At 41.7% G+C, this 16,593-nt stretch overlaps 1 protein-coding gene across 2 annotated transcripts in view; it reads right to left on the reverse strand.

The window, feature by feature from the left end:
• The window catches only part of LOC132875628 (flotillin-2a), a 64,804-nt gene extending 50,118 nt beyond the window's left edge, over positions 1-14,686 (reverse strand). For both annotated transcript variants that reach the window (XM_060912550.1, XM_060912549.1), the window contains exon 1: positions 14,461-14,686. Coding sequence is in view for 1 of the 2 variants with exons in the window: in XM_060912549.1 (XP_060768532.1) it covers positions 14,461-14,509 (49 nt within the window). In the remaining variant the exon portion in view is untranslated. The remainder of the gene's footprint in view (positions 1-14,460) is intronic.
• Positions 14,687-16,593: the final 1,907 nt, after the last annotated feature.

The raw sequence follows: 16,593 nt of genomic DNA on the forward strand, positions 1-16,593 counted from the left end.
CCAGGCAGGTACTCATCTCATCATCTCTAGCCGCTTTATCCTGTTCTACAGGGTCGCAGGCAAGCTGGAGCCTATCCCAGCTGACTACGGGCGAAAGGCGGGGTACACCCTGGACAAGTCGCCAGGTCATCACAGGGCCGACACAGACAACCATTCACACTCACATTCACACCTACGGTCAATTTAGAGTCACCAGTTAACCTAACCTGCATGTCTTTGGACTGTGGGGGAAACCGGAGCACCCGGAGGAAACCCACGCGGACACGGGGAGAACATGCAAACTCCGCACAGAAAGGCCCTCGCCGGCCACGGGGCTCGAACCCAGGACCTTCTTGCTGTGAGGCGACAGTGCTAACCACTACACCACCGTGCCGCCCCAGGCAGGTACTCTTCCAGACCAAATGGAACCATGAGTGATGTAAGTGTATGGTGATTGCTCGAACATCAGCCAATGCAGCACTGGCAACCACCATTTTTAAAAAATCCGTTTAACATGTTGTCCATGTAAAATACAACTCTTAATTTTAGCATTAAAAAAATGGAGAAGAAAAAAAAAAAAAAAAACACCATTGACAGAAGTCCAGGCTTTATTGAGTGTATATGCGATGGAGGAAATACAGCATAGATTTTGACACGTCTAAGCAAAATATTTAAATAAAAAAATCTTGACTTGCATTTCCTGCTGATGAGCAAGCTGGCTTAAGCTTGACAACGCAGTCCTCGCAGATGGCGCCGAAGATGGCGTCTGCGTAGCCCCCCCCCCTTTGCAGACGCTCTGCGCGCACCTCCCAAAAATTGTGACCACCGCAGACAGCGTCGCAGACAAGAGGGCTCTGATTGGTCCACTCTACATCCGCTGTACACGCACTTCCGCTTCCCTACTTTCCCGGTTTGGTTTGTTTTCACGACCGCCATTTTTAAAAACACGAGCGAAGATGAAGCAGCACGAAGAGCGGTTGATTGAGGAAGTGAGGAAGTACGTACATCTATACGACTCCAGTTCTAGTCATTATAAGTAACTGGAGGATAAACACTCCACTAACCACACCCACCAACTACTCCTAGCAATTTCGCGACTTCGCGCCCCCTTGCGTTGTGGCGGTGAATAACATCGCGCACGCCTATTACTCCCCGCTCAATGATAAATTACAACTGTCTGCGAAAAGCTATCTGCGAAAGCCTTGTCGCAAGAGCATGCAGAGGCCCTTACGTCACTTCAGAATGGTTTGGTGTGAAAGTGCCTTATGACACGCCCATCTCCTCCAGTGCATTCTTGACTTGGCTAGATGTTGTAAAGCAGGGGTGCCAGGGTGAAATTGGTAAGGGGGCCAGATTTTTTTCAAGTGGGACCTTGGGGGCCGAATTACACTTTTGGCCTGAAAAGACCAGACACTAACTCAACAAAAGGACATTATTTCATATGATTTTTGAAGGCCTATATGCCCAAAAGGAATTGTAAAGCTATAGCCTCAAAATGAGGCGCACAATAACATGGCAGACAAAAGCAATTTACCCTCTGAAAATGTAACAGTCTAAGCATGCAAGTAGCCTACATTTATTAAAAAAAAATGCTACAGAAATGGACTAAGACACAAATAACACAACTGTAAACTGTAAATGACTTAGATCAGATTTATTGATCTTGCACATCAAAAACATGTCAATGCATAGTAGGGTTGGGCGGTATCCAAATTTTGATACCTTTAAACCGTCTCTGTGTTTTCCCGGGGTATACGGTATTACCGAGAAAAAAATAATATTTTGTTTCGGCCTACTGTGTAACGTGCGCCTATGCCTCAAATGTACTATTTAAAAGCAGCATAGCGAATTGTGTGCATTGTGGTATGGATTAAGCAGCAAAGTGAATTTCGTGCATTGATGAATGGATTAAGAGATATTTCAAAGCATCACGCAACTCTTCCTTCATCTTGAAAATAGCATTCAACTGTCGTTTACACATGTCTGCGTTGAAACGCCATTTGCAGCACTATTTCACCTACTCCATCAAAAAAAAGTACACGATGAGCAGGATCATACCCTTTCAAGCATGGGAAATAAAAAAAAAAGAATCAACCAACACCCAAGTCCGTTTAGACTGCGCGATAAACCATATTCTTCAGCGCAAATGAGGCGAACCTAATTCAAATGCGTGATAGCTGCACAAGGCAAAATCATATGGGCCCACGTCATGCCATGGCGGGGAAATTAATAATCAAATGGCCTTACCTTGCTTAAAACGTTGTCTTGATCACATAACTCCTTACAATTATTCCACTTAAATCCATACGGTTTAACACACCCAACAAAGATAGCAAGCGCATTGCTAATTCCCACCAGAAACCTAACAGTTTACGCTACGATGTTTTCTTCCGTTTCTTCAGTAGATGACATTTCAAACGTTTATTACCCACATCCCAAATGTCATACGTTATATTATTTTACCTTGTTGTTACTCATGTAACCTACTCAAAACACAACTCATTGGAGAGATCTCGTGGAAGTGGAGTACCCCAGGCTATGGTGTGCCTTAGGGGACATATTAGATTTTTCGTTTGGTTTGAAACCAAAATACTGCCACACTGCCGATGGTGTATTTTTTTTTGCCACTAACTCGTTATCTTGACTTGCCATCTTTCAACCGCGGTCTCAGTCTCTCTTTTTTTTTTTTTTTTTAGATAGGACAGTATAGAGAGACAGGAAATGAGCGGGGGAGAGAGAGACGGGATCGGGAAATAACCTCGGGTCGGCTTTCTGTCAGACTCCAAATGTCACGCAGGGTTGCCATGGTAACGACAAACAACCCTGCACGCGATGAGAACTTCTTTAGGAAATTGATAGAATTAGTGAAAATACGATCACACAGTTATTCGGGATGATCAATTTATTATTTTATATTATGACCTCATGTACTCCATATTTATTTAGATATATTTTTTTAAAATGACGGTAATGAGACCGATACCGTTGGTACTTTTGGATACCTCGGGATACCTTCTTACCGTAATACCGCCCAACCCTAATGCATAGGCCTAATTAGGCCAATTAAAACGATTGGCAAGTAGGCCTAAACGAGTCAAAAGAAAGAAGTGCCAGGGTAAATAATTCCACCAATAGGTCAAGTGACTAAATATCCAGTAGCATTAGTTTAAAAGAGCCAAATATGACTGAACATACCAATAAAAACAAACTACAGATGGCACATTAACTTTGCTGGTCAAGTCCCACATATATTTCCACACACCCATCCTGTTTATTCCCCCTCAAGCACACAGCACAAGGTTACATGGGGGAGAAATACCAGCTACATTTTACATGTGGAAGCCAGAAGTCTTTTACTTTTTACCAGCTTGTCGACATTGGGGGACAGACTCTGGGCAGTTGCTATTTTCATGACATCGTTGAGATGTCCATGGGTCAGACGACTACGCAGTTTCGATTTATTAATATTCATTACTGAAAATGCCTGTTCACATAAATATGTTGTCCCGAACATGCATTGTATTTTACCGGCAAAGGCCGTGATAATTGGGTACTCTGGTGGCAATGACTGATAGAAAGATTGGATTCCAACAGATGTGTATTTATCCTTGACGAATGCACCCTCCGAAAATGGCTTGGACACTTTTTTGCGATCTCCCACACGATGATGTAGCTCGCCTTCACTGCCCCTAACATGAAATAAAATGTACAACAAAGATATTGAGACACCCCTCTTTGAAAACAGCCGCATTTAACATTAAAGGAGAACTGAAGATGATGTATGATATTAAAACGAACCTTCATGTGTCTCTCGAGACTTTGAGAAAGCTGCTTGCTGTTTTTGAAGGTTTGAGGCAAGCTCATTTAGCTTTTCAGTCCTGCGTTGCCCAGTGAATTGGCTGTATTTGTCGGCGTGGGTCTCGTAATGTCTTTTGACATTGTATTCCTTCGGTACAGCCACTTGTTGCGAACAAATCAGACAAACAGGTTTTCCCCCTACTTCCCAGAAAAAGTACTTCTCTGCCCATTTTTCCTGAAAGATGCGACCCTCAGAATCAACTTTTCTCTTTTTAGACTGTTGTTGCTTGTGAACGAGCAACAACTAGCCTACTCCACATTAAATCCGGGTCATTGCACCTGCGCGTGCTGCAGCAAGCAGAGAGCAGCTAAAAACGAACCGATGGATTACACGAAAATGGAATCAAATTGAAACATTAGATTTAAAATCATTACGAAAAAAAACAACATTCGATTTTTATTAATTTATTATTTAAAAAAAAAAGTCTCATGAACCACCGGGCCGTATCCGGCCCGCGGGCCCGATCCGGCCCGCGGGCCGTTACCATGGCACCCCAGTTGTAAAGGGTTTTTTCTTCACCAAGGACAGAATTCTTCGTGTGCACATGACGTCATAGCTAATTATATATTAAGCTTTGAACCAGAAGTGGGCCATGTTGGAGGATATACGCAAACTCACATGGTGCACATTTACAATAGAAGATATACTCGAGTGGTTGTTACGCTCAAGAATTCCTTTTGTTTCTTCGCTATGCAGACTCTTTGTGCTGGGTCAGTCCATGAAATGGGGTTACCAAAATGTGACAGAGGGAGTCACTTAAAACAATTTACAACTGAAAACAACTTTTATTTCCATGAAGCATTGACCATATAAGAAAATATAACATAGTTGTTAAGATAACTCCTGCTCTACAATGTATGATAAAATCCATAAATATTTACCCGGTTGCTAAGGTAACAAGGACACGAACAAGCTTTTAAAAATGAAGGAAAAATATTGATAAAATAAATTTTTTGCTTTTATTTGCTTACTTTAAACATTAACACTGAATAAGAATTCATTAGAAATATTAGTTCAACATCATAAACACTGAAAATATGAAATACCAGTATTTCACAAACTTCATAAAATCTCTAAGATTTGAACAATAACAACAGTCATTAACAGGAAACAGTTTCATCCTATATGGGGTAAATGAGATTATTGAATTCATTACTTTACTTAGTCACACTTATATCTGCACTTCTCTAGAGCACGTGTAGTGGTGTGTGAGATCCCGCGAGAAGTTATCTCGCGTCAGTTCAGCTGACCTAGATTGAGTAAATAGGTCTCGCAGGTTGTGAACGAACCAGGAAGTGAGTGGACGCTAAGTTAGGATGTGAGAAAAAACATCGATAATTTCTTTTATTGCCGTTTGTTTAAATTTCTTTCTACCTACATCGTTTTATAGTATATTCTTCTTTATATTAAAAACATCAATCATGATTTCAACTCGTTTTATCATTTTTTATAAGCCTGGTTTCTAACGTAACACGGTAGGACGTCACAATGTTACGTTCACAACCTATTTTTAGTGGATGAATTCGAAGCTAAATAGTTTATAGAACCTTCTTAACTTTATTATGCGAGTGTAAAACTAAATTGCAAGTACCATGAAACTAATTTTATTGAAATTCTCAGAAAGTAATTAAGGTTTATTTAAGCTCAAAGTCAGCAAATATTCCATGTCGCAAAAAACGTGTCATCCGTGTCCAGTCACAGGGGAAGAAAATCACACACACATCACATTATCTCTAGCCGCTTTATCCTTCTACAGGGTCGCAGGCAAGCTGGAGCCTATCCCAGCTGACTACGGGCGAAAGGCGGGGTACACCCTGGACAAGTCGCCAGGTCATCACAGGGCTGACACATAGACACAGACAACCATTCACACTCACATTCACACCTACGGTCAATTTAGAGTCACCAGTTAACCTAACCTGCATGTCTTTGGACTGTGGGGGAAACCGGAGCACCCGGAGGAAACCCACGCGGACACGGGGAGAACATGCAAACTCCGCACAGAAAGGCCCTCGCCGGCCCCGGGGCTCGAACCCAGGACCTTCTTGCTGTGAGGCGACAGCGCTAACCACTACACCACCGTGCCGCCGGGGAAGAAAATGTTTCACATTTCTTTATTTCAAAAGAAAACTTCATTTTTTTATTTATTTTATTTCTTCAAACAATATTTATGGATAATCTGTTAAATATTTCTTTAAATCATGGAAATTAAAGATGAAATGATTATGTAAACCTGGACCAATGAAAAGTAACATCATTTCATGGACTGACCCTGCTGTAATTGGATGCAGGCACAATTCTATTCGAGACAAGGGGACTTAAGTTCTTTAGAGTTCCAGCGAGTACAAATAATCAAGGAGAAAAAAAACCAACAGATTTATCCACAGAACGTAAACGTCACTGGTTGTCCAACATAAACTAAGTTGATCTAAGCGATGAGAAAGGCAAAAAGAAAAAAAACCACGAGTCTGCAGTGAATGTTATTAATGGTGCGTGCTACGAGCTAGTAATTTATGAAAGACTGTGATACATAAATATTGGATTGTTTAATAGCCTGGTCGTGCAGAAACTCGCCGCTGTCAAACGTGACAAAGCCGTGATCTTCGAGTGCGTGATCCGACAATCAAAGGCTTCTACGATTATTTCATTTTAAAAAGAGCTGTATATATAATTTTTGATGACGCTGCTTTTATTTTGCTTTTTCTCACTGATCTCTACAATTTTACAGATCCAGACTGGGCTCCAACACAAAATATGGGCCACAACAAAATCAAAGATGGTACTAAAGCAGTAGCTCAAAACGCGAGGCTTACAGAGCGCAGAAAGAAACGCAAAATTATTGAAGAATTTTCCCAAACGATCACAGAGTCAATCGAACAAGATTGAGGTCAATCCACTACCTCAAATACTGCAGCCTCCTTGCCGGGTGAGTGCTCTTTTATAACTAAATATGATGTATAGTGCTCGATACCCATCCTTTGAAGCAGTCAGAATGATTGTTTTTAAAACAGATTTGAGAAATGACAAGCTTCTAAACGTAACTCCTCTTTAGCTTCCAATCTATACTCTCACCACTGTGTGTGTGTGTGTGTGTATATTTCTCAAACATGGTGGCGGTCAATGACACAAGCAGTTTTGGTCAAGTAGTTGCAAACGAAGAATTCTATGATCATCCACTTTAGTTGTTTTCTGTAGTCTTCCAAGCCTTTTGGTGTTGCAGAGTTTGCCAGTGTATCCCTTCATTTTAAGAACATCTCATTATCTCTAGCTGCTTTATCCTGTTCTACAGGGTCGCAGGGAAGCTGGAGCCTATGGAGCACTTGCATGTGACGTCACAGCCGATCCAGATTGTGACGGACGCCATCATGTCGGTCAAACGCCATATTCCGCCTTCTACTTCTACTTCTGGTTCTACTTCTACCTTTTCTTCTGGAAAACCCTACTATATACAATTCTACTACAACGGCTGCGGCTACAAGCTCTCCCTACCTGTGCACGGTTTTTATGTTTTTTGTGTGTATTTTTGCGTGTTGTTCGTCTGTACCGGACTTCAATATCCACTACAACCGTATGGACTTACTGGACATGGGTTTCCAGCAGAAAATGACGGTTTGTAGAGATTTCCATCGCATGCACAACATTCCGGACGAGAAAAAAAAAAAAAACATTCCGGACAAGATGGCGAGACCAGCGGGGTCTCCGTGGATTGTTATTGGAAGCAAAGGGAAGGAGGCGGCGCCGGGAGCAGAAGCAAAAGCGAGGCTACAGGCAGAGCCGGCCTGTTGACTAAGCTCAGAAAACAGCTACTCAAACCTCCACTGCCAAGCCTCTACCTCTCCAACGCCAGATCCATGTAAAAAACACGGACGATTTGGAATTACCTTATTCTATTCTATAATCGGCTGGTCAGTGCTATACTCAATACTTAAGTGACTTACCCATCCAATGAGGATTATTTTCTTGTTTACAAGATGCCACATCTGAGTCGCTGACAAATCCTGAATTTCTGTAAAGATAACTGTCCAGAGATTTATAGGCACGCAGTGCTTCACCACTGAACAGCGAGGGAAGGTGAATGAGGTAATCATACACGTCCGGGTATTCCGCTGGCAGTTCAAAATCCGGTCGTGAAAACTCCGTCCGGTAAGCCATAAGGGTCACAAATCTGTAGATCATTTATTTTAGACATATATCTAGTTATCTGTTCATTAGAAAAATGAGCCGTGTAGTCCGTCGGTTGAAATTGATCCATTCTGTACACGAGTGCAGCAGTATTCAGCTGTGTTTTTGACCGACAAGATGGGGGTTGTGTACTTTCCGGTCACGTGACTGCAAGATCTCTATCCCAGCTGACTATGGGCGAAAGGCGGGGTACACCCTGGACAAGTCGCCAGGTCATCACAGGGCTGACACACAGACACAGACAACCATTCACACTCACATTCACACCTACGGTCAATTTAGAGTCACCAGTTAACCTAACCTGCATGTCTTTGGACTGTGGGGGAAACCGGAGCACCCGGAGGAAACCCACGTGGACATGGGGAGAACATGCAAACTCCGCACAGAAAGGTCCTCGCTGGCAACGGGGCTCGAACCCGGACCTTCTTGCCGTGAGGCGACAGCGCTAACCACTACACCACCGTGCCGCCTGGGACATAAGAACATACCAAATTGTTAATTTGGCCACTCTCAAATTTTCTGCTGTCTCTCCAGTAGCTCTGTTTTGTTTTTAGGTCTAATGATGGCCGTCCTTCACTTGCATCGACACCTCTTTGGACCACAGATTGAGCGTTCTCATGTACAGCTGCCAAATGCAACTCAACACTTGGAATCATGAAACAATGAGAAAAAGGCAGTCAAGTGTTTAGTTTTATATACATACATTGTGTTCATTATAATTTCCAGGGATGGCAATAATAGTAGCACGTGTTTTTGTTGAAAATAATTATTTCTTGATGAGGGATTTATTTTTCTTCAATTAAAGGTTGGATTTTTCTCATTTTTTCAGTGCGAGATGAAGCAACTTCACCAAGAGGTGGATTTTTTTTTCCCTAACCCTTTTTCCTAATCTTTACAAGGGGTGCCAGTAATTATGGAGGGTACTGTAACTGGTGGGTGAGAATTGGCCAAGAATAAACTAGGGAGAAAAGGGTTTTGTTTTTTTCTGGTGGTGGTGGATAAGTAAAGGTTGGCAGGTCTGGCATTGCTAAACCCAAACCCACACAGTGTTAACACATGGGCCATTTCTCGGTTATGAAACCATAGTGGGGAAAAGTACAGCTATCCTTTGTCTTTCACACTCCTTTCACTTTCCACCTCATTTCACCGGAGTAAAATGACAGTCGGCTAAAAGGCAAACAAACCCGTTTAGTGTGATGCGTGTTCAGATCCGTTCGACAGCTTCATAAAAGGTCATATAATAAGAAATCATAAAGCTATTACCTGGGTTTAGATATTGTAAAGCTGAGCCGATTTTCCAGAAATAACAACCACACTGCCTAAACAGAAATTATTAACCTGATCTCGCATGACAAGGCAATGCCTTCAGGAAACTCCAACCTGCCTGCTTGTGTGCCTGGCCTCGAAAGTTGAATGTTTAAAAAAAAAAAAAAAAACCTCCGGATGCCGTGAGAACGCTGATAAAAGCTGTGTGCACAGAAGGAGCTCCATTTAACATCTTCCCATTTCATATCCATTGTCTGAATGGCATCATTTGAAAAGCATGGTTTCTAAAAAAAAGTGTTAAAATACTGTACATCAAAGTAAAACTTATAAAATATACAAATCAGCAGAATTCATGCACACATAGTCCACAGGAAAATAAACAAAAAGAGGTACAGTCAAAGAAGATAGTGTCTTCAAAACGGTTTGAAGCACATTAACAACTACAGCAACAGGAAATACTGTTTAAATAGGAAAATCAAGGCAGGCACATGATATCTGATGGACAAGTGTAAAAAAAATAAAAATACTGTAAAATCCTCAACCTGTGTTTCCTTCCTGTCCAGCTTTTTGTTCAAATCTAATCTACATCTACCGCAATGCACAGTCTGTGTGATTCGCACAGAGAAAAGAACAGAAACCCTCCACACGATGAAATCACATTTGACCTTTTTGACGTCCAATTTTTAATTGTAGCCTTCAGTCGTTTTACTGGCTCCTTATCTACCTAACACAATGTTTGCAGAAAATCGATAAAATGCTTTGCTTTGCCTCAGAGTAGAGGTGCCAAAGTATTTATCGAATATTCCCCATTAAAAATTTTATTTTTCCATCATGTTTCATCACAGCAACATCCCATGAGCTTTTTTATTACAGAAAAGACATGAATAATTAACTATCCACCGTCTATAAAGTCACGTCAACACATTCAAACATAAAAGACAAAAATCACACCAATTTAGGAATAATCTAAGGGCCATTTAAATTCGCATTTAAGACAAGCCAAGACTTATAAAGGCTGTTTGTTCATAACATAATTGCAACCAAATTACAAAACCCTATTAAGCTTCTAATTTGTCCTTTCAGAAACTATTTTGTTTTCACAGGTCATCAATGTAATCATGGGGTTCAATGGGGCAAAAATACCGCAAAACCTTAGGTGTGTTCAAAAGTTGGATAAGCCTCCATATTTCCACTAACGTGCAGGAGGTACTAGTTCTGGGCTGGTGCCGGTGCCAATTCGGAGTTGGGCCAACTTGTGAACCTTGAAAGAACTAGTTTGATTTTCCAGGGGCTTGAGAGCCACCATAGAGCCAAATCATTAGGTCAGTGTGCATGTATGTACAGGTCTCTACTTTCCCAGCAACACTCACTAGCGTCAAGCACAACACCGGGCTACTGGATTAGGCAGGCTAGATGCTACATGCACCATTTTCACAAACTTTCAGCAGAGCTTGATAATCCCACACCCAGCCCCAACACTGACAAACAACTAGACACATTTCAACAAAGTTTGTTTGATACTTGTTGTCCGATGGCAGGACAGAATAACCAACGATCATCATCTTTTGGCTGCTCCCGATAAGGAGTCACCACAGCAGATCTTTTGTCTCCATTGCTCCCTGTCTTCCACATCCTTCTCTACCACACCTGCCACTTTCATGTCCTCTTTCACCGCATCCATGTATCTCCTCTTTGGCCTTCCTCGTTTTCGTGTGCCTGACAGCCCCATCCTCAACATTCTCCTTCCAACATGCTCTGCATCTCTTCTCAGGATGTGCCCATACCATCTCAGTCTCATCTCTCTGCTTAATCCCCAAGCTCTCCACATGTGCTGTCCCTCAGACATGCTCGTTCCTTATCCTGTCCAACCTTGTCACTCCCATCGCAAACCATAATATCCACAACTTTGCCTCCTGTCTCTTCGTTAAGGGTACAGTCTCCAATCCATACATCACAGCTGGTCTCACTACTGTCTTATACATCTTACCTTTCACTTTTGCTGGGACTTTCCGAACACAAACGACTCCTGAAATCCTTCTCCAACTGCTCCACCCTGCCTGCACTCTCTTTCTCACCTCACTATCACAGCCACCATTTTCCTACACAGTTGACCCCAGGTACTTGAATTCACCCACTTTCTTTACATCTACTCCTTGCATCTTCACTACACTCTCATCCCCACATATTCTGTTTTGCTACTGCTCACCTTCATTCCTCTTCTTTCCAATGCATACCTCCAGCTCTCCAAACCCAGCTCAACCTCCTTTCACCACATATCACAATATCATCCGCAAACATCACGTTCCATGGTGACACAGTAACCAACGATAAAATTCTAAAAAGAGCCAATACCACCAGGCTTATCATCATCATCAAAAGCCAAAGATTGCAGCTGACTAGCCACATCCTACAAATGCCTGATAACATCCCAGCAAAAGCTACAATTCACTGGATATCTGCTGGATGGAAAAGACGGCGCGGGAGACCAACTGTAATGGAAGAGCTACGACAGTGTGTTACAAACTGGTATCAAGCTCCCACCTTGGCCAAAGACGAAGAGAAATGGAAGATGATGATGATGGTGGCCCGTTGCCGTCAGGCTGGAGGACCAAGGTAAGGTAAGGCAAGCCCTAACATAAGCGGTTCTTGGTTCTAGACTGGCAAAGTGTCTGTGCCACTCTTGAACCGGTTTCCCAGACCCAGTTTGACAGGTGGTTGTCGAAACGCAAAAAACTGGTTTGAGATTAGGCACCAGCTCTAAACCAGCGTTGGTAGTAAAGGGATACGGGACAGATTTGACTCCACTCTATCAACAACTGTCCTTCGACTTTCATTAAGAGTGAGTTTCACGCAATAGACCCCTTCGCAGTAAACGTCATTCATACGAAAGCGGAAATTGCACGCACAGCCTGGACCCAAAAAAGACTCAGAAATGCCTAGTTGTTGTGTTGTCGGGTGTCAGAATCGTAGCAGTGATGGGGTTAAAATGTTCAGAATTCCTGCAGGATCTCACCCATTCCAAAAAAAATCGCCGACGTCTACAAGCCATCAAACTTGTAGACTGGGATGAAAGCACTATGCGCAGGTTTGCAGCGCCCACTTCATCACAGGTAAGATCAGGCTATTTATTAAATCTTTCTTTTTTTATTCTTTCTAGTCTTCATTTATTGATGTAGCAAAATACTATGGTAACGTTTGTCTGATTAGCTGGGTCATAGTTACACAATGTAATGAATATTGTTAGCATGTTAACTTAGCTTAGCATGCAATTTTGTTTGTAGGAGAGGTCTCGCTTGACGTCTATGGCTACAAGCCATCAAACGTGTAGACTGGGATGAAAGCACTATGCGCGGGTTTGCAGCTATCTATGATTTTGTGCCATCATTATTTGTGTATGCTGAAAATCACAATTTTAAAGCAAGGATGGAAAGGTAAAATTGTGTGCCCTCACTCTAAATGCCAACTTACGTTGACTGCTCTAACCTAGCTCCCGCCCCGTTCAGTTTCATTTCTGCTCTCTGCCTCTCGCTTTTTACGCAGCTCTGATTTCTCTTAGCTGCATTCTTTACACTATCATTCCTTTCATGCCATTACCTCCTGCAAATTGCTGGTTAGTGTTAGTATTTGTTGTTGTAGCTAAAGCCACATTGCCATCACATCACTGGCATAATTTGATTAAAACAATTTCAGTGCAAAACATGTTCTGTACATGCCCGCACATAATCATATGCGTCTAAAGACTTGTAGGCACGAAGTTTTTCGTGGGTGTACACTGAAGTCTTGTCAATAAGGTACGAGTATATATCTGGCCATTGTATACCAGGGAACTTACTAACATCGTCCGTCCACTCTTTAATTAAATGCGGATCCGGTAGGCGATGTCCACTTGTTAGAGTTAACTTATTTATGTAGCATTCTCGATCTTGTAACGACAATTGTTTGGCATAATCTGACAGCTCATAATGCCGGTCTATGGGCAGCACCATTGTTTCTGGGTCCAGGCTGTGCACGCATCCTGGCAACGGTCGGTTTGTTTACAAACATGCGAAGGGGTCTATATGTTTTCTGCTCTTTTCTGAGTACAGGGAACTACTGGGGTAATACCTTAAGTTTAAATGGATGTCAGGTTACCGTGATCATCCTGATGAAATCATGCAATATGTAGCCAGATCGAGAAATACAGATTCCAAGTATTAAATTATTAGCACACTGTAAAACTGGTTTAAAAGGTGCATGACTTGCCTCATGTATGCTAGTCTAGATCATGGGACAGGTTTCTAAAGCATGTAATTTCCTAAACCATGAAAAACACTTACACTACACTGGAAATTTTAAGAGCTTCTTGAGCAAGAGGTCAAAGGAACTGAAAATGCCTAGTTGGAAATACAGTCCTGATATGGAGCCTGAAAGATGGTGCACACATGGGAGTTTTGCAGTCCTTAAAGAGACTCGTTTACTGCCCCAACATGAATTAGTGATTACTGAGTTTAAACAGGAATCGATTCAGTTGATTCACAAGTCAGAACTGAATCTTTTTGGACAACACACACAACGTGTAGTAAAACAGTAACCTTAACATTACAAGGTTAAACCTGTGGGATTTTATATGAATTCTTGCATGACAGATCAATAAAATGTCATTTTATTATATTATATAAGCAAAAAAAAAAGAAGAAGCCTGGTATAATCTGTGAGTGAGTGAGTGAGTTATCAGCAATGTCTGCAATCACCAACAATAATAATATTTCGATATACTGTTAGGCTGAAGACCAAATGGCACCATGTTGGACTTGATAGTTTACTACATGTGCGCGGAAAGAATGCCCTATGTAGTGTACATGTACAGCAAGCTACGAGTCATTTGGGACTCGGCCATGTTGTTTACCATAATCTATGCGATATACTCGCCATGCTAATCGTTGAAACACCGTTACGCTAAATCCATATCAATAAAAGTTCAAGTAACATTTATAAAACATTTTTAATTGACAAAAAACATTCTAAAATGGTTCATACGAAGTTATAACATGCCTAATCCTCAGTCTAAAACACCATGTATGGCGTTAGACAGTGTTTCTGTGGGTTTGTTTGTAAGCTAACACCGCTAACTCTCAGAGCTGAGGGAAAACTCGCACGCGCTGTAAGAATAAACATGAATAACCGACTGCTCGTACCTGAGACGACCAAAGCTTCGTTCGGTCCGACCGTATGGCAGTTTCCCATAGTTTATTCGCTCGGACACCTTCGGTAAAATATCCAAAGACACGTTTAAACAGCCCGTCTTTAAAACAAAAACCCACCCCGACGAACAGGTAGCGGTTCTGCTGAAAATGGCGAAACCCGAAAGTCAAAACATTTTCACCGCTCGAGCAAGAATTTACTCCACAGTGGCCACGCCCATTAGGTTTACCCAAAAAACCAACGCCTATCAGATTTTTTAAAAACCACGCCCATTGGGTTCACCAAAAGCCACGCCCACTACAAGGAGCTGATTTTTAATTTAATTTTTATCTTTATCTTTATTTCGAACATGTAAACAAACAATGAATAAATAAACAGAAAACCAAAAAAGCAAAACAGCATTTGCAACAAGAACACGTAAAAAGCCACTTAATTAGAAAATAAACCATAAATAATATAGGTAATAATAATATATCAAAATCAAAATAAAATAAAACAAAAATACAAACAAGGACGCACTAAGCAGTTTTGAGTTTACGTGTCCGAAAAGGAGTGGGCTGAAGTAAAAACTTATTTAATCCCACCCCTTTTCGTAAGTCAATATAAATTGAATATCTAGCTCCCTTATATATATATATATATATATATATATATATATATAATCTCTAGCCGCTTTATCCTGTTCTACATTGTCGCAGGCAAGCTGGAGCCTATCCCAGCTGACTACGGGCGAAAGGCGGGGCACACCCTGGACAAGTCGCCAGGTCATCACAGGGCTGACACATAGAGTCACCAGTTAACCTAACCTGCATGTCTTTGGACTGTGGAGGAAACCGGAGCACCCGGAGGAAACCCACGCGGACACGGGGAGAACATGCAAACGCCGCACAGAAAGGCCCTCGCCGGCCACAGGGCTCAAACCCGGACCTTCTTGTTGTGAGGCAATGGCGCTAACCAATACACCATCATGCCACCCCATATATATATATATACACACACACACACACACACATATATATATATATATATATATATATATATATATATATATATATATATATATATCAGCCCTGTGATGACCTGGCGACTTGTCCAGGGTGTACCCCACCTTTCGCCCGTACTCAGCGGGGATAGGCTCCAGCTTGCCTGCGACCCTGTAGAACAGGATAAAGCAGCTAGAGATAAGGAGATGAGATGAGATATACACACACACACACACACACATATATATATATATATATATATATATATATATATATATATAATCTCATTATCTCTAGCCACTTTATCCTGCTCTACAGGGTCACAGGCAAGCTGGAGCCTATCCCAGCTGACTACGGGCGAAATAACCAAAAAATTGCAATGCAATATGACTTATGGCAAAATGGGATCAAAATATTTTCATTGATCGACTTAAAATATGGCAGCACGGTGGTGTAGTGGTTAGCACTGTCGCCTCACAGCAAGAAGGTCCTGGGTTCGAGCCCAGCAGCTGGCAAGGGCCTTTCTGTGCAGAGTTTGCATGTTCTCCTTGTGTCTGTGTGGGTTTCCTCCGGGTGCTCCGGTTTCCCTGACAGTCCAAAGACATGCAGGTTAGGCTAATTGGTGGCTCTAAATTGATCATGAGTGTGAATGGTTGTCTGTGTCTATGTGTCAGCCCTGCGATGACCTGGCGACTTGTCCAGGGTGTACCTCACCTCTCACCCATAGTCAGCTGGGATAGGCTCCAGCTTGCCCGCGACCCTGTAGAACAGGATAAGTGGCTACAGATAATGGATGGATGGACTTAAAATATCAAATTAATATACAAAAGAGGGATACTGACTTTTCAAGAGTAAAACAAAAAAACAAAAAAAGAGGTGTTTTGAATTCAAGAATTTATTTTCATGTAGAAAGTATTTTTTTCCAAAATTGGCCTATTACGCTGAATTGATGTAGACAATCAGAAAACGTGCAAAAAATTGTCTCAAAAAACTCCACAAATTCATGCACAATTATATACAAATTCACACTATCAAACACCCTCCTCAGATAAATGCATTTTGAAAACACATAAAATAAGATAAATATAAAACATCAGCAAAACAGATGATAAAATGTAAGTTTTCTGTTATTTATTTTTGCTA

The sequence above is a fragment of the Neoarius graeffei genome, chromosome 28 (assembly GCF_027579695.1).
Source record: "Neoarius graeffei isolate fNeoGra1 chromosome 28, fNeoGra1.pri, whole genome shotgun sequence".
NCBI lineage: Eukaryota > Metazoa > Chordata > Actinopteri > Siluriformes > Ariidae > Neoarius > Neoarius graeffei.